Source organism: Cynocephalus volans, chromosome 11, assembly GCF_027409185.1.
Source record: "Cynocephalus volans isolate mCynVol1 chromosome 11, mCynVol1.pri, whole genome shotgun sequence".
Classification (NCBI taxonomy): Eukaryota; Metazoa; Chordata; class Mammalia; order Dermoptera; family Cynocephalidae; genus Cynocephalus; species Cynocephalus volans.
This window is the reverse complement of record NC_084470.1, coordinates 17,297,169-17,315,936: the sequence shown is the minus strand read 5'-3', so window position 1 is coordinate 17,315,936 and position 18,768 is coordinate 17,297,169. Positions and strand designations below refer to the sequence as shown.

General features: G+C 33.1%; 1 protein-coding gene across 5 annotated transcripts in view; it reads right to left on the bottom strand.

Annotated features, from left to right (window-relative positions):
* XRN1 (5'-3' exoribonuclease 1) overlaps nucleotides 1-18,768 on the bottom strand; it is a 132,801-nt gene that overhangs the window by 101,001 nt on the left and 13,032 nt on the right. For all 5 annotated transcript variants that reach the window (XM_063114404.1, XM_063114400.1, XM_063114401.1 and 2 more), the window contains exons 2-15: nucleotides 18,155-18,387; nucleotides 14,448-14,545; nucleotides 13,145-13,254; nucleotides 12,938-13,048; nucleotides 11,661-11,743; nucleotides 9,166-9,253; nucleotides 8,915-9,083; nucleotides 8,021-8,088; nucleotides 7,574-7,711; nucleotides 5,680-5,746; nucleotides 5,361-5,466; nucleotides 3,924-4,013; nucleotides 1,892-2,048; nucleotides 65-184 (exon numbers count right to left, since the gene is read on the bottom strand). In XM_063114404.1, the coding sequence (XP_062970474.1) occupies nucleotides 65-184; nucleotides 1,892-2,048; nucleotides 3,924-4,013; nucleotides 5,361-5,466; nucleotides 5,680-5,746; nucleotides 7,574-7,711; nucleotides 8,021-8,088; nucleotides 8,915-9,083; nucleotides 9,166-9,253; nucleotides 11,661-11,743; nucleotides 12,938-13,048; nucleotides 13,145-13,254; nucleotides 14,448-14,545; nucleotides 18,155-18,387 (1,638 nt within the window). The remainder of the gene's footprint in view (nucleotides 1-64; nucleotides 185-1,891; nucleotides 2,049-3,923; nucleotides 4,014-5,360; nucleotides 5,467-5,679; nucleotides 5,747-7,573; nucleotides 7,712-8,020; nucleotides 8,089-8,914; nucleotides 9,084-9,165; nucleotides 9,254-11,660; nucleotides 11,744-12,937; nucleotides 13,049-13,144; nucleotides 13,255-14,447; nucleotides 14,546-18,154; nucleotides 18,388-18,768) is intronic.

Below are 18,768 nucleotides of genomic sequence, written 5' to 3'. Positions count from 1 at the left end.
AACTTCTGTGAAATAATCTCTGATTAAGAATGTATGTGTATATATAATTATTTCAAGCACTGACCTCATCAATAAAAGGTATTAATACCACAGCTTCCCATTCCTGTTGTTTTCCATTTAGGTCAGTTTTAAAATCAGGTGGATAATATTCTATAATTGGTGAGTCTTCACTGGTCATCAAATGCTGTGAAAATATAAAATAGTGTAATAAAAGTATAAGGACTAACATCAATATAGCTTTTTGTTAATGTATTTATATTTCCTCACATGTTACAGTTTAAAATTTCTAAGTAAACATATCTTAGATAATTTGCACTATACTGGCTACATCTGGATTTTCAACTATAAGAATTCTAGGGCCGGCCAGTTAATTCAGTTGGTTAGAGCATGGTGTTGATAACACCAAGGTCCAGGGTTTGATCCCTGTACCGGCCAGCTGCCAAAAAAAAAGAATTCTAATTTCACTGCTGTTCACTACTTTCCTGTTTCATTAACCTAGTTATATAGCAAAATCACCTGTACACTGAACTTTAATTATGCCATTTTTTAAAACTGTCTTTTCACTCTACAAGACCCACAACCTAAATTCTGTTTTCCTATTCAGATTTTATTTTAATTCATTTCACAGGCTTCTAATAGCCCTCCATTTTTAACCTCAAATTAATAATCTATCTTTGTGTCCTACACAATTGATTCTATTAAGTGATATGAAAGCTGCCACCTCAGATAATTTAAAAAGAAAAAAACCAAAATCCTAAAATCCAAGAACTGATGCACCACTAATACCAAAGAGAAGCAGTCTAATAAGACTGTAATAGTATTAGAGATTTTTATTTATAACATTATTACATTTTACCATAACATTATTATATTAGATTTCATTATAATAATATTAGATTTTTATAACAGAGGTAGATAAAGAAAGTATAAAGATGTCTTCTAGGAAATGAATATAGATTATGATATAAAAATTTTTAAAAGAAAATAAAACAGCATATTCCCATACTCAAATTATTTAATAACCAGTATGGCATGGGCACTGCGTAGTCATAACTGATGTGGCTATATAACACTTGCATGGTCATACTGGCCTAGAGTGAGTGGTTGAACATCAAAGCTTAATATATCTGAAGGAAAAAAAAAAAGCATCACAGTAACTTAAGAAAGGAAGGCCAGAGGCCAGAATCAAGGATAGGTTAAGATTCAGAAAGATGCAGAAGGAAGCCTGACACTATTAAAGCAGCAAAGGGTGTGTGTGTGTACTCCAATTCCTGGAACCAGACAATGGAACTAGAACAAATTGATACCCTAGAAGAACTAAATGAAGTTTACCTTCAGAATCATCCTAGTGGTAATTTAGTGTAATTTTGGTGACCCTATCACCCTTGAAATATCTTCCTTGTATGCGAAATATGTTAACCAAAGCAAAGCCTGTCATTTCACAGTTTGATAAATAAAATGCTTAAAATCCAAATATATACTGAAGTAATACTGCTGTTGACATAAATGACTTACTAGAACCATCCCTATTCTAATAAGTACAGGGTGCAAGAGAACAGGAATGATTCTGTAAATGTTTGGACAAAGTACATAGTTTCAGGTTTTGTCTGTTTTAGTTTACTTTCTTCAGGATAGAGACACATTGAAGATATGCTTAAAGGTGCTGAAAATGAAGGAGCCAGAAATAATTTACAGAGATTGCATTTTTTAAAAAGCTAACTTTAAATCAAGGAATTACTTCTCAAGGGATTTGTTAAAGAAATACTATATTTAAAACAGAAAATAAATATATTTATCTACTAAATAAATTTGGGTACTAGTGTTTCTAGGTTTGGAGAAGGAGCTCCTAAATATCAAAAAGGACATAAAAACATTCAATTCTAAAACTCACCTGGTAGCACGTAGGAAGTAAATTTTTGCTAGCTGCTGGAAGTACAGCAAGAAGCTGTTCAAATGGCTTAAAAGGTTTTCCTAGTTCAAAATGGATTTTCAGTGTACTGATATTGCGGATATCAGATAGGAAAGGTGCATAATGATAGGGATAATACCTATAAAACAAAACAGTTTTAAACAATTGGCAACTTTATAAAACTTATCAACATTAAGTATATACTTTTTCCATACTTGAAAATTAACAACACATAGCAATAATTTTAGAGAAAAATAAAGTGCCACCCATAATTCTACCACTTGAATATAAGAAATTAGCATTGTTGGAAAATTTAGGTCATGTGATGGGAACAAATATCATATTTCCTTAATTCTTAAAGTGCAGTCTCACATTTCAAAAATTGGGATATATCAGGAAATAGAAAGACACACACAGTGTAATGCTTCTTTTAGTTCCCAAAATGTTGATTGTGAATCTTCCAATCAATAGATTAAAACAGAAGTAATGAATTAAGAGTTTCAGTTTGGTCACCTGGGCCTAGGCGCTCCAAGCAAGCAAGGGGCTGGGAGCAGCTCAATGTTCTGATAAAAGTTCCAATCTCATGAGGACAAGAGAACAGTGAGTCTGGACTTATAAGGCCATTATCAGTCAGCTCTAAAAACTTTTATCTTTGAATTATATACATATTATTGTATTTGTGGTAAGGACAGACCATATATCAATCACACATGCTAATTACTTTTATTTTTGTTTAATACCTTTCCATCTTTAACTATAAGCATAAATATTTTTACAAAGGTTCAAAAACGATTGTTAAAATTTTCAATATAATCTTATTGTTTGACACAGGATACCAAAAAAAATTGAAATGTTTTTATATTCCATAATTACAGCATACATTTCAAAAAGTGGGAAAGTTTAAGAGGTAGAATGGCATGTAGAATAATGGAAAATGTAGACTTTGGAATCACATAGGCTAGACTTGAGTGTATGATCTTGGGAAGATTACTTAACCTTTCTAAGCCTCAGTTTCTTCATTTTTAAAAATGAGAAAACAATGCTTACTTTAAATAGTTATGAAGATCATATTACAGCATGCTTTTCAGTTGCCTGGCCTGAATGCCTTATAATACAATAGGAATAACATAGATTCACTCTCTTAAAAAAATGCCAAATCAAGAATTTTCTTCATTAGACTGCTTTTCAGAGGGTCCCTGAGAATCATGATAGCGGCTGTAAAAATCTTTTTTCAAAGGCTACTAATAAGTAAAATTATAATTAATGTTATATTATTTTACACTGGTTTGTATTGCTGGATGGTGCTCTAAAACAGAGCCTAGGAGAGGTGCTTCAAAAACACAACAAAACAGAGCTATATCATCACCTAAAAAATCTCTACTATGCACTGCATCACTTTTTGGTTTGTAATTTTTCTGTTTTAGTGAATGGTTCAGAAATGTAGATGAATTTGCTGGAATAGGAAAGAGAGAAATGGAGAATTATTACTATTTCTAGTAAAAGCAAATAATTCCTTTTATCTTCTAACATACAAACAGCCCATTCTTCAATAATTATTCCCAATAATTTATTTTTTCAGACACAAAAAATATAGAGAGAATATAATGAAAAACCCCCATAATAAAAGGTTTTTGTTGACGTAAGGATTTAAAATTCTCTATCAAAATGCCATGTTTCAGGGCTAGAAGCATTTTTCTTAGATAAAAGTCTGTTTTTAAGTATTTTCATTTAAGAAATGATTACCTGTATTTCATCTAAACTTGGCTGTATGGGCTGGCCAGCTGGCTTAGTTGGTTAGAGCACAGTGTTGTAACACCAAGGTCAAGAGGTTGGATACCCACACTGGCCAGCCACATTAAAAACAAACAAACAAAAAAACCAACTTGGTTGTATGGATCTTTTAAAAAACATTACTGTAAATAGAAATAAAAGGAAAAGAGATCTCCCAGTGAGATACTAGTATAATGAACCATTATAAAAAGACGAAACATTATTTTTGCTTTTATTCTCTCACCAGCTCCAGGACTGAACTCCATGATAGTAATAGTGCAAAATCCACTGTATTGCCTGAACATAACATGCAGCTTGATCAGCCAGAAAATCACTGAAAGTAGAAAGTAATATTTTCATTATAACATTATTTTTTGAAGTTAGACAGTGTCTTTACAGCATGATATCTGCTGATACCACCTTTTACCTCATGTTTAATCAATGAATTAGATAAAATTTACAGCTAAAAATTATACAATAGCCAAAAATTATAATCAGAAAAACTCCAAAATATTTTTAATTCCATCTTGTCACATGAAAGGTTTGCCTTATAGTTTTTCTAATATAACTACCAAAATAGTTAAAAGTGCTGTGCATATTTACTCAATGTACTACATTTTTGGTTTAAAGTTGGAGGATTTAGCCAATGAAGCTTTCTATAAAGTGGCACTACCATGCTAAATAGTGGGGGTGGGATGGGAGAGAGAGATGGGAATCTTCTTTATCTGGGAGGACAGTACCTAAGTGAAAGAAGCAGAAGCAGATCAGAAAGATTTTAAAATCTGGTTATAACAACTAGAACACCCTTTGAAAAATGCTATAGCTGCTGAATAACATTCCCTCTAATCCCTTCTTTCTCAAAAACCAAATGTCATTATTTAAGGTTTGGATAAAATAAATTTTCAGATCACACACACACACACATACACACACACACACACACACAAAAGAAAAGCCCTGGGCTAAAGTCAAAAGCGGCCACTTAGAAATTCCATATCTCCATATTTCTGGGAGGTATGCTTTTTTACATGAAATATATTACTTTTTTTATTATCAAAAAAATATTTCCTCATTATTGAAAGTCTGGATAATGAAGAAAAGCATTTTCATTCCCTTACAGCAACCACTATTACATTTTGACATGTTTCTTTCCAGTATTTTTTTTATACCCAGGTTGTCTTTTTTTAAAAAAGTATTTATGAAAGTATACTGTATATATAATTTTGTGTACTGCTTTTACAATTTGTATTTAATAATATACTATAAGCATCTTTCCAAATTGTTATTAACTTTCTGCGAGGACCAATTTAGCAGTTCTGCAGATTCTGGAGATGCTGGAGATGACATATATGGTGACTGTGATGATGAGGCAGAGGCCAATTAGGATGAACGTCTTTATTGGACATTTAGGTGATTTCTAATTTTTTACTATTATAAATAACTGTGTTAGAAACAACCTTGTGCATGAGGATCATTTTATATTTGGCAGTTTTTATCATAGGAACATAACACGTGTCAGAATTAATATCATCTTCTCCAAAAATCACACTAGTTGAAAGATCTACAATAATCTGTGAAAACAAAAAATCCTTCTCTCCCACTACTTTATAAAAATTATGCTGTTTTTTGAAGAACTGCAAAATCTAGCTTTTTCTACTTTAAAGTAATGGCAAAAACGTACTCAGACACTATGTCAACCCCCATCTTCGTCATGTAATATGTTCTTTTATATTGTCTAAACTCAGTTTCAAATAGGTCATCATCTTCAGTCTCATCTTCTAAAATATCTGGGGAAAAAAAGCCAGAAAGATAGTGACAGACAATTATGAACATCCTGTTTTTCCACTTAATATTTTCATAAACACATGTCAAAGTTGGTGCTTATAAACTAGCACAGAAGTCTACTCTACCCAATACTACTTACTCGGCACTAATAAAGGAAGGGTATAACAACTATTCTGTCAAGTAATAACATATCAAAATACATAACTTGTACTCACCCTTAGAAGTTACCACTTCACCTTCATTTTTGTCTAAAGCAGCCCAACATATAGAATTTTCTTGGCCCTAATATAAAAATTAAAAATCAACATAAAATGGACGACAAGATGTATTTCAAAGTAAGATGTTTAACAGGAAGATTTCAAAAGTAGTAAAAATAATTGAAATGATCCTTAAGGGACACACTGTAAAAGTTTACTTCAAAAATAATCCTCAAATAATGCATAAGTATTTTTGGTTATCACTTGTTTTCTAAAGCTATACATTTTTATCAGGTAGAATTTAGCATTTAGACTTTTTAAAGATATATAATAATTCTCACCAGTACAAAAGGAAAATACATTTTAATTATTTACATGTTCCAGAAAAAAATACTTCATGAATATTTCATTTACTTAGAGAAAAGCATACATAATTAACATCAAATCCTTTTACCAGTGATCAATTTTAACATTTTTATACATCAAATTCTGGGTAACTGTTATGCAATCGATTTGTTTAAGCTTGAATTCAATGGTTACAAATATTACCTATTTTCTGTATCTCTGGATTCCATCATTCTTAAGACGGTGTTATTTATGTCTCACTTCATTTCTCTTCTATGTAACCCATTTGCTTTTCTATAGTTTGTCCATCTTATCACATCCTTCATACCCAGCCCATCTGTTTTTCCTTCCTTGTGATCTCTATCCTTTCTCTCCTCGATTTTCTATCTACTACCAGTAACTCCAATTAATTCTTCCTACTCCCTTATCCCCATTTTCCTTTTCTTCATCCAACCTAGGGCCTCTACCAACTTCCTGCACCTAGGCTGTTCCTGCACAGTGTCTCCAATGTTAACCACATATGCCTGGCAGACAGGTAAAGTTTTAGGAATGAGCTGAGGTAGGGGAGCCAGGGATTATCGACATGTAAGTTTTGTGCATGCAGGTTGCCAACAAGTTGCGGAGCCTATAGTCTTAGGAAAAAATAACATAGGGTGGTATGCAAACTGATTGCTGCTAAGTTCCACCAAGGAAGGGCTAAGTAATTAGAAGTACAGCACTACAGAAAACTAGAATAGAAGCCCCTCATGGAGGGAGAGTTATTAGGTTTGAACCTAAATAGAATCAGTACAGTAAGAAGAGTTCAGGAACCTCATCAGAACCCAACAATTATGAATAGGCTGAGGAAATTTTCAGAAGAGGTTTATTTTTCAAGCTAACACAAATAATACATTCTTCAGAGCTTATTAGAGATGTTTTACACAGCAGTAGCAGTTTCTAAATGAATTTATTCATTTATTAACCATATAACATTTACTAGATATTGTGCTGTTACTTTTTTGTTTTTTTGGTGGCTGGTTGGTACGGGGATCCAAATCCTTGATCTTGGTGTTATCATCCCCAAACTCTAACCAACTGAACTAACTGGCCAGCCCTGTGCTATTACTCTTAACTTAGCCTATAGCTATATTGTATATGATTTTTATACATAAATAATTTCTAGAGAAAAATCACTGATTTAATGTCTCATAACATTAAATGCTATAAATATCCATATTTTAAAATCTAGTCCATTGTTTTAAAATAATTTTTGAAGAATCATTTTTCAAAGAGAACTAATTTTCTGGGCCCACAAGTTTAGAAATGTTTTCCAAACTTATTAATAGAATGGAAAAGCAAAAAAAACACAATGTTCTTCTTCAAGGGCAAAAATAAGAAATTGATTTTTAAAGATCAGATTTAAATAATGAAATTTAATAGACAAAAAGAAACCAAAACAATTTTTAAATGCCTATGGGAAAGAAGAAATGAAAATGAAATGAGAACCCCAAAATCTTATAAGAAGGAGAATGAGAAATAAGCAATATCAGTTTAAAGGAAATGAAAAGATATCTAAAAAATTGAAAACCTTTGATTTTTTCTTTTCCTTGTAGTTCTTGGCTTCTTCTGCTGCGACACCTGCTGCTTCATTGAGGTACTTGTTACCAACTTTGCTTTCAAACCACTTTAGGTCCACAAAAACTTCACTGAAATGCTCTCGATCAAACTGTACAGAAATATTTAAAATTACTTAAAAATAATTTAAGTATGTTTGGATGAACACAAACCAAATAGTGACTACTTCTGGGCCCAGGAAAATGGAGAATGTTACTTTTTAATACACATGGGGACCTCATCTTTTACTCTGAAAATTAGAAATAAAAGGCAAATGAAAATAAAACTAATTTAGGTAAAATTATACACAATGAACAAGTGGGATAAAATAGTAAAACCCTTTTCTTCTGGTATTATGTAATTGGTTACTGCCATTTATAGCTACCCTGAGACAGAAAAACAAAAATTTCTAGATACTTACATCTGATAGTTTCACAAGGTATTTTTCAAATCGAGGTAAGTTGAGATGCCCACTTTCATTAATATAACCTAAAAGGAACAAAATCTAAATTTGCACTAAATGCTGACATTATTTTTTCTAAACAATTCTATAAAATTCTTTCCACAAAATGTTGAATGTTAACATTTTACTAATCAAGAAAAAACACACAGGGCTGGCTGGTTAGAATACGGTATTTTAACACCAAGGTCAAGGGTTTGGATCCCCGTACTGGTCAGTCGCAAAAACAAACAAAAAAGCACTCAGTATTGGGCTATATATAAACTGGCCCTAGTTTCCATGAACTTTATGTTACCATAATATACAACATGTAAACACTGAAGCAAAATATAAGAAATTCTAGGTTCATGTAGTAATAAATCTCCCACATTTCCAACAACATTTGGTAATGAATTAAATATGTTCTAGAACTTATATAGATTATCCAATTTGACATGTTAATTTAAGAATGAGATTAATTCAGTGTCACCACTGTTTGCCAATTTTCTATTTTAATTGAGAAATCTTCTCTTCTACCCTGATGCATACCCATTCAGAAAAACATCTGAATTTCTATGTGTAAATATGAAAGGAGTTAAGTAAAACCAACAAGTTCTGCTGGCTTTCTTAAGGAATTAAAGGTGAAGATAAGTTAGGTATCAATAAGTGAGGTTGGTTGCTTAGCTCTGGTCATTTTCTTTCCTTGTGAATCATTGAAAATGACAACCTCAGAGCTTGGAACCTCAGACCAAAAGAAACCTCCAATGTTTTCCTACTTTAGTTGCGCATGCTATAATCAAATAAAGTGAGTGACATTTTTAAGGTAAGTCAGTACTAAATTAAAGTAGCCTCAAATAAATATTAAATTTTTCTTACCTCCAAGCTCTGGCAGGATGGTAATATATGTTCCATAAAGAAGTGGCAGTGCATCATGACTAATATGTAAATGAGGTAGGTGTGGTATAAAATCATTGCCCACAAGAAATCCCATCAAAATCCAATCATCTATTATCCTTTCAATATCATATTTAAATGTGATCTTTTCCTATTGTAAAATGGAGAACAAAAGGTAAATCTTTTGGACTTCTGCATATAAATCCTTGGTCCACGTTTATATTAATACTTACTTTTAATACTGAAAACTCATAGTCAATATACTCTCTCATTAAAGACAAATGTAGGAGGTGAAATGTGGTTTCTTCTGGTGCACATACCCTGTAATTAGTCAGACGATCAAGAAAGAGTGAATCGTATTTTTAAGGTCCAAGTTTAAAATATAGCAAAGTTTACACCAAAAATATCATTAGAAGACCATTAAATTTTATAATTAAGAAATGTAATTTATATGAAAGTTGTAGAGTAACAAAAATAAAAACAGAATGCGATTACAATAGACAAAACATGATAAAGCTCAAAACAGTTGATTTATATTAAGCATTCTGTGGAAGGACTTTCAAAATTAAGAAACTCTAAATACACAATAGACGTAAGAAGCCAGGAAGATCTAACCCATTTAAGGCTGGCCATCAACAGAAAGCACACAGATGAGTAACTACAATTGTTCCTAGGTATCTGTAGGGAATTGGTTCCAGGACTGCCCTGCTCAAGTCCCTGATATAAAATGGCATAGTATTCACATATAAACTATGCACATTCTCGCGTATGTTTTAAATAATCTCTAGATTAATTATAATACCTAATGCAATGTAAATACTGTGTAAATAGATGTTATACTGTATTATTTAGGGAAAAAAAGTCTGTACGTGTTCAGTACAGACACAATTTTTTCCAAATACTTTCAATCCACTGTTGGTTGATTTCATGAATGTGGAACCCATGGTTATAGAGGGCCAACTGTATATACTTTTATATCTACTGCAGTATAGTCCAGGGCTACAATGGTGAGGCAGTATCATTTCTTCCTCTTATCTTTCCTTGGATTGGCATAAGGTTCTATATTCCTGGCTGTTGGCCTATACTCCAAGTTTAACTACAAGAAAGAATATAAGGGGATAATAACATATTAAAGGGATTATACATGCTACATGCCAGCAGGATTTATCCCAGGAATACAAGAGTAATTCAACATAAGAAAATCAATACATCATGTTAATAGAATGAGGGGGGAAGAAAACCTACATGATTATTTTGCAGAAAAAGCATTTGACAATATTCAACACTTTTTCATGATAAAAATATTCAGCAAACTAGTAGTAGAAGGGAACTTCCTTTGTATGAAAAAGAGCATTCACGAAAACCCACAGCTAACATAATACTCAGCAGTGAAAGACTGAAAGCTTTCTTCCTAAGATTAGGAACAAGACAAGGGTGTCCATTTCACCACAGCTATTCAACACTGTTCTGTAAGTCCCAGCCAGAGCAATTAGGCAAGAAAAAGAAGTATAAGGCATCCAAATTGGAAAGGAAAAAGTAAAAATATCTCTATTTAACATGGCATAATTCTATATACAGAAAAATTCTATAGAATCCACAAAAAAACTGCTAGAGCTAAAAAACTAATTCAGCATAGCTGCAGAGTACAAGATCAACACACAGAAATCAATTGTTTCCAGACACCATCAAAGAAAAATCCCAAAAGGAAATTAAGAAAACTATCCCATTTACAATAGCATCCAAAAGAATAAAATATTTAGAAATAAACTTAACCAAGGAGCGAAAAGACTTGTACACTGAAAACCACAAAATGTTGCTGAAAGAAACTAAAGAGGTAAAAAATGAATGGAAAGACATCCTGTGTTCATGGATTAGAAGACTTAATATCAAAACATAAATACTATCCAAGGGATCTGCAGATTCCATGACATCCTTAATGATGCTTTCAGCAAAAGTAGAAAAATTCACCCTAAAAATCATATGGAATTTCAGGGGACCCCAAATAACCAAAATAATCTTGAAAAAGAAGAAAAAATTGGAGGTCTTACCCTTCCTGATTTCAAAACTTACTACAAAGCTACAGAAATCATAACATTGTGGTATTGGCATAAAGGTTTACATACAGACCAAAGGAATAGAATAGAGAGCCCATAAATAAAATCTTGAATATATGGTCAAATGATTTTAGATCAGGTGTCAAGACATTCAATGGGGAAAGACAGTCTTTTCAACAAACGGTGCTGGGAAAATTGGATATCTACATGCAAGAGAATGAAGTTGGACCCTTATGCTACACCATATACAAAAATTAACTCAATATGGATCAAAGACCTAAATGTAAAAGTTAAAACTATAAAACTCTTGAATCAAACATAGAAGAAAAACTTTATGACACTGGATTTGGCAATGATTTCCTGGATATTACACTAAAAGAAAGGCAACAACAACAAAAAATAGATAAACTGGACTACATCAAAATTGAAAACGCTCACTTGGTTAAAGTGCGGTGTTACAACACGAAGTTCAAGCATTTGGATTTTCCCTACTGGCCAGTAGACAAAACAGTAAAAAATAAAAAACAAAACCTTTTGTGCATCAAAGGATACTATCAACAGAGTGAAAAGGCAACCCATGGAATGGGAGAAAATGTTTGCAGATCATATATCTGTTAAGGGATTATGACCCAGGCTTAATTTCTGTTTTTTCTTACATATGCTATATGATTTACCTTTGTGTTTTTTTGCCACCAAATCGAACTTCTTCTCTTAAGAGAGAAAAATGTGCCTCATGACTTGTTAATCCAAGCATAATCTGTTGAAAAATGATTAAGAAATGTTTCTATTCTCCCATTTTTTATAGTACCGGGTACATAAAAGCAATTAAATGAAAAACATTTCTATATAGAGAAGAACAATAAAGAATCAATTGTCACATTAAATATACAAATATCAAAATATGAATGGGAAAAAGTGAGTATACTTAAACTCATATGACCTTTATAATTGCCCCCCATCATCTCTCCCATGCCTATCCCTACAAATCCCAAAAACCTTCCCTTAGTTTTCATATGTTTCTACTTCCCATTGGGGGAAAGGGTTAGAAATTAGAGGCAGCAGCTTTTCCATGGACTCTTTTGGAGGCCAGGATATGAAAATTCACAAAAAAATGGAAAAGGGCATTTTCAGTTAATTTTCTCATGGAGTATTCTAATCCCCAAAGTAAGTCAAAAGTATAGTTAAACATATCAACTAATTGCAATGTATATTGTTTATTTTACTTCAATCCTGGTTCAAACAACAAAACAAAATGAAACATTTATGAGGCAATCAGGGTAATGAGAATGCCAACTGATTATCTATTAAGGAATGACTGTTAATTTTTGTTTTATGTGAGACAATGGCATTGTGGTTATATACTTAAAAAATAAAAATAAAACTTCTCCTTTAGAGAAATGTTATGAAATAAGTACAGATTAAATGATATGTCTGGGATTTGCTTCAATAATCCAGGGGGAGTAGGAGAGGGAGAGGAGATAGATGGTTAGGGACAGGAGTTAAAAATTATTTACGGTAGATAAAGGCACAAACAGACTAACTATACTATCTTACCTAGTTTTGTTTATGCTTGAAAATTTCCATAATAAAAAGTTTAAGCAAAAAAAGTCTAATAAAGGTATCTGGGACATGAAGTTGTCAGATCAGGAGGTACTAAAAGTCATGTTTTAAGCCTGAGGGTAAAAAGAGCTCCCTTCCTTGACCTCAGCAGAGTATTCATAGCACTAGGGTTAGTCACCTCTGTAGACTAACTGTTAATCATAAACTATGGCCCAAAAAACCCCCTCATTTTCCAATTGTTTTAGAACTTCGGTAATGGCAGAAGTAGCAATCATTATTATGTCTTCAATATTTGTTGCCAGAGCCAGTAAATTTCCTGTATAAAACAAAGTCTGTTAGATATTTATCTACAATGGCACAAAGCTATAGTAACAATAAACATTATACCTACCAAATCAGCATCTAAACCATAAAGACAGTGTCTGGTGTTTGGATCATGATCTGGCTTTGCTTTCTCGGATCTGATAAATTCCATGATTTTATGCTCTCCTTCCCCGGGAGTCTAAATATAATGTTTTTAAAAAAATGTGGTAATATGCCATGCTTCAGAATATTAAATAAAAATTTTTAAATTCTTTAAATAAAAAAAGACAATAACCTCATGGCCTGAGAAGTAGATAGTAACTCCTTGCCACGACTTGTCTGTAGAAATTTTCATATTTACAAAATACTTCAGATGTTCATGTAACCTGGCCATAAATTCAGTCCCTGTAAATAAAATATTTCAAAAAGATTAATCTGAGAGAGACATTAAAACAGTGAGTTCCCAGAGACAACATGTAATCGGATCTGGGTGTACAGGGAACAGCTAGGAATAGGATCTCCAAAGAAAGTCAAAAAGCTCTCTTTCTTATCCTGAAAAGCAAGTAATTACCTTTCCCTAGCAAATATCACAACTATTTCAAATGTCACTAGTCACCCTAAATGAAGTCAGTGTAACATAGGGAAACTCAAGGAATTTTACTACTGTCTCAAGACTGTGTTTCACGTATTTTCATATAAGGTCAGAGTTTGAACACTCTAATGAGCCTCAATCTTCTATTTCTTTTACTGTATTCTGTCTTCTATTTCTTTTACTGTATTCTGAAATCTTTTTAAAGGCATGCAGCCTCAATCAGATTGCCATAACAATAACAACAACTATTATTCCTACCATTAATCTGAAAAATTATTATTAATCTGGAACTGAGTATACAATGTTTTAAGAAATGCCCAGATGGTCAACAGTGAAAGGCAGTACAGTCTTAAACTACAATCAGAATAAAACTTGTTATTAAACTGAGCAATGTGTGACTAAGGCACCTAACCAAAGAGAAAATTAACACTGTTAGTAAAGAATTCATGAGAAAGTCGGATTTTAAGATTTTTGTTTAATGTAAAGGATTATAATAATGTTAGACAAAACTCCTAAGAGTAGAGAGTGTGCTGTTGCATATCATATTAAACATGGTACTGAAAATTCGTTTTCCTTAAAATCACAGAAATTTTAACAGCCCTTGAGAGGTAGAGTAGAGTAGAGCTCTGGACTAGGAGAATGGGTTTCTTACTGTAAACACCACAAGCTAGCTACATGAACTTGGTAAGCCACAACTTCACTGAGTCTGTTTTCATACCAATAAATGGCAGGAATAGGACTGAAAGATCTTGTAAGTTCCTTCTAGGTCTAGAATTCTGTGTATCTGGGAGAGTCCTGTCCATATCTGCACTAATCAACATCTGAAAATCCCTATAGTGGGTCTTTATAGGAGCACTTATAACCAATGTGACACAAGTGGGAAAATATAGCAAACGAAATCCTGAAATCAAAATAAATAGAGCCTAGAAAACCAAAACACATTTGAAAAAATAAGTTTTCAAATTACATTTTAATTCTCTTGGAATTTTTTGCTCAATGAATTTACCTGGTGTAATACAGTTGGAATCAAATCTGGCCTCTGTAGGAAGAGTTTCTCCCTTTTCTATTGCCTTTTTTGTTTTGTCCTCTGCCTCCTTTGCTGACCTTAATGATTAAAGGGATAAAAATATCTTAAACTTTCTGGAAAAAAGTAAATATCTTTACATAAACTGTTAATTAGATGCTTTTATAACTAAAATACTAATTCATCAACTTTAAGGTTCAAAACATACACAAGTTTTGAAATGATTATAATTGATAAAGATTACCCTCAGAATTGTTTGTTTTTATTTATTTACAGAATTGAGTTTTCCAGATAAGGACTACAGAAGTAGGACATTATAACAGTAAAAAATTCACACCGTACATCACAAACATTTATAAAGTATTTCTTATGACAAATACACAGCAAATTCATTCTAGAAACAAACTCAGAAGCATAACTTTAAAAATTCATTATATAAACCACATTTAATGATACTATCATTTAATACTTTTAAATAACATTTAGGATCATTAAAATGATCTCTAATAATATTATATAAACATGCAATTATAAAATTGTAATATATATCTTTGTTTCCTCCTAAAAACATTTAAAATGAAAGCCTAGTAACATTAATGACATCAGTTGCCAAAATCATCTAATTTTTGAGGCAACAGAATTTACTAGAAAGAACATGACTTTTAGAATCAGACAGTCCTGGCTTTAAATAAAGGTGTCCCAATTTCTATTTGGCTTCTCCTGTAACCCCTTTGTAGTGCACCAGTGTGCAACATGGCATACAAGTTAGGAAGCTTTGCTTTGAGTACAGTTTCTACAGCCTTGCTACTAGTTCTATCTACGATGATCTATAGAATTCTTTTTAAAATTTTATTTAGTGATTGATTTGTTTTTTTAAACTGGAAATTTGGATCGGATAGAATTCTCTCTAATAAACTCTTCTTTACATTTATCCTCTCTCTAACCAACCTCTTCACTATAAAAAAAATTCTGAAGATACCAACTCATTTGTAATCCCTGCAATGTATTCTTTCCTCTTTTCTCCCCTTCTCCTTTGACTGACCAAATGATTATTTGATATTATTATGTGACAAAGTCTTGGGATATAACAAAAGAGAAATGATACCTGCTCTCAGAGCTTACACTCTAGTGGGGAAATAGAAAATTAGACAGCCATAAGGTTTCATGTGGCTTCGATACAGAAAATGTTTGGGAAAGGGGCAAGGTTAAGACTAGTGAAGTAATCTCGGTGAAAATAATGGTAGCCTAGGCTGAAACAGTAGCATTAAGGATGAAAAGAAGTAGATAGATGTGACAAATTTAAGAGACTGGATAAACAGGACTTGGATGTGGGGAATGAGGAAGAGAAAGGAGTCCAAATTACTCTTGGAGTCTTCAGTTAGGCAGCTAGGTGCATGATGTTGTCATTTACTGAAACAGAAAACATAAAAGAAAGGCCGTTTTGAGGGGAAGATGAATTTGGTTCTGAACATATTAAGCCTGAAGTGTATATAGGGTATCCAAAAGGAGATATTCAGTAGGCATTTGGATATATGAGAGCTCAGGAGAGAGACATCGACCAGAAAGATAAATTTGGGAGTCATCAGCACAATTATAGCAATCAAAGCTCTTGGGTGAGATCACTCAGGGGCTGGGATAGAACCTTAAGAAACAATATTTAAGGAAAAAACAGAGGTAGAGAAGATGATAAGGAGACTAAGAAGGTGTTGTCAGAGAGTGAGGTCACATGAAAGTCAATAAAAAGGAGTTCAGTAAAGAAAGAATGGTCAACATTGCTAAATGCTGTGGATAAATGAAGGTAAAAAATTATTTTTTGGATGTACCAATAATCTTGTGATCATTCTCCTTCTAGTTTTCCTTCTGATACTCGAGAGGTTGGAAACTAAAAAGATAAAACTCTCAGGCTTTCCTGCAGTTAGGTTGCTAGATATGACTTAAATTTTGACAATTAGATGCCTTCACAAAAGGTTTGGAAGGTTGAAGTGTGCTGATGCCTGCATGACAGTGGAGGCACTGGGACTGTGGGATGTGTGTGTATTTTAGCAATGGAGATTCCAGTATTCAGTAGCTTTGCAGGTGCTGAGAAGCAAGAAGCAGGGCATTCATTTTGTTCCAGTACAGATCTAGCAGGTGCACTGGGGCTCTGGAGCTAACAGATGCAGTGGTGGCTACCTGATTGCTGAATTGTAACTAAAGAGATGTATTCTTGGAGCCAACAATTCAGTTGGTAGCTTCTTAATCTCTAGATCACAGCTAAGGGAATAAGTTCCTGGAGCCACCTGTTCTAGTGGTGGCTTCCAAACTTCTCAGCTACTTGAACGTGGTAACAGTAGTGCCACTGTTGGGCCAGTTCTGTACTTTTGTTCTGGAAGTCATTCCTGAAGGCTACCTAAATTCCCACCCTTTTGGCTTTACAATGATTTTTATAAGCACCTAATTCCCTGTATTATATCCCTTTCTGCTTAAAATAGCTAGCTTGCTTTCTATTCCCTACAACTGAATCCGGACTGAAGCAGTGGATTTATATAATCCTTCCCTAACACTAGATTTTCTGTGCCAGTGGCTCCCAAAAACTAGTATAATGAATACCAGTGTAGTCTGGTAAAAATAGCTTCCAGGAGTTTTCCAGCTCCTAGAAGATTCAGATTAATCTCCTAGAGATTCAGATTAATAAAGTCTTTGGTGGTACTTGAGAATCTAAATTTTAGTAAGAGATGGTCCTTGCCTTCAAGGATTGCACAATCTTTCCAATATTTTCAGTATCTTTTTTCTTTTGATATTTATGTATTTATTTTTATTGAATCTTTTGATATTTAAATCAGTACTTTTTGCCATCCTCTTCCTAGTCTCATGGATAGCCTTCTCCCAGGCACTCTTCCACCTTCCTTGATGACTTCCACATCTGATGCATATGTGTTCTTTTCACTCCTTTACCTACCATTATGATTAAGGAATTCATTATGCTAATAACCCATCCAACACTCTGGACTCAGGGTTTCTTGCCTTCAATTGTAACAATCTTTTTAACTTTACTCCTGCTACTCATAATCAGGGACACAGCCTGAGCTCACTGTTACTTAGAAATATTCCACATGTCTAGGATTGACTTGAAAACTCTCTGTATGTGTATAATCCCTTCTCATCCTTTTACTTCTCCTACTCCCTAATTCACACAGTGGTGCTGATAATACCCTGAGTGTCCTAAATCAGCTCTCTTCCCACAGTCCATCAATTACCTTCTGATCTCACTTGCCTTTCTGCCCCATCTGGACCCATGCTCAGTCAAAAATCAGCATCTAGCCCAGGATCTGGGCATTCAATAAATATTTGCTGAATTAAATTAAATGTCAATAATGTTCTCTTTAGAATAATCTCTCAGTTCATTCTGCAGTTACCATCCCAAGGCAGACCACCATAGGAGCTTTTCTCTACTTTATCAACGAGAATTTTGAAAAACTTGTGACAGAAAACAAGAGTGACTTTATATGAAACCCAACATATGCTCTGAGAAATGACTGGTAAAATATAACATTATAAGTTTGAGATATTTCCTTTTCTGGGGGAATTTAAACAGAAAATAAACATGAACAGAAGACACATTGTGCTAGGTCATTGCGCTAGGTTTACCTTTAAAATAAAATATTATTATTAGTCTAAATAATACCTAAAATGCATCATAAATGTTTTACCTAAAACGCCTCCCACGCTGCTGGTTCATTTTTGCTCGAGGAGCCACACCATCAACAGCCATAAAGAACACCTTCCTAGGTTTAATAATGCGAAACAACACCTCCAAGTAGTGAAAAATATCAGTAAAGATTTTATCATCTGAAATCCTGAAGTGAACATCATCATCATTAGGATGGGAGCATTGATGTATAATTCCATTCATATCCAGGTACAAGTTGTCAAATTCAGGAATCTAAAAGACAAAAAAAAAAAATAATAATGCTCAAGATCATTAATTACTATCAACCATAGATATCTTAGCAACTGGGAAAAGTGATTATTCAATGATAAAAAGCAGAATGTAGGGCATGAGTAAACAATCACAGTTGAATAAAGTAAGGAAAAAAAAGAGGAGGAATTGGTAATATGGAGACATATTGTGTGGTTATATAATCCATCAATGGCCTGACCAAATTTACTGTCAGGAAGTTATCTACTTATTGAAAATAAGACACCCCAAGAAAACACTAAATAAAATGCTTGGTTCATCTGATACTCAAAATATTAATTTCCTTCCTTTTTATTATTTGACATTAAATTCTCAAAGCTTCACGTAATGCCCATTTATATCAAA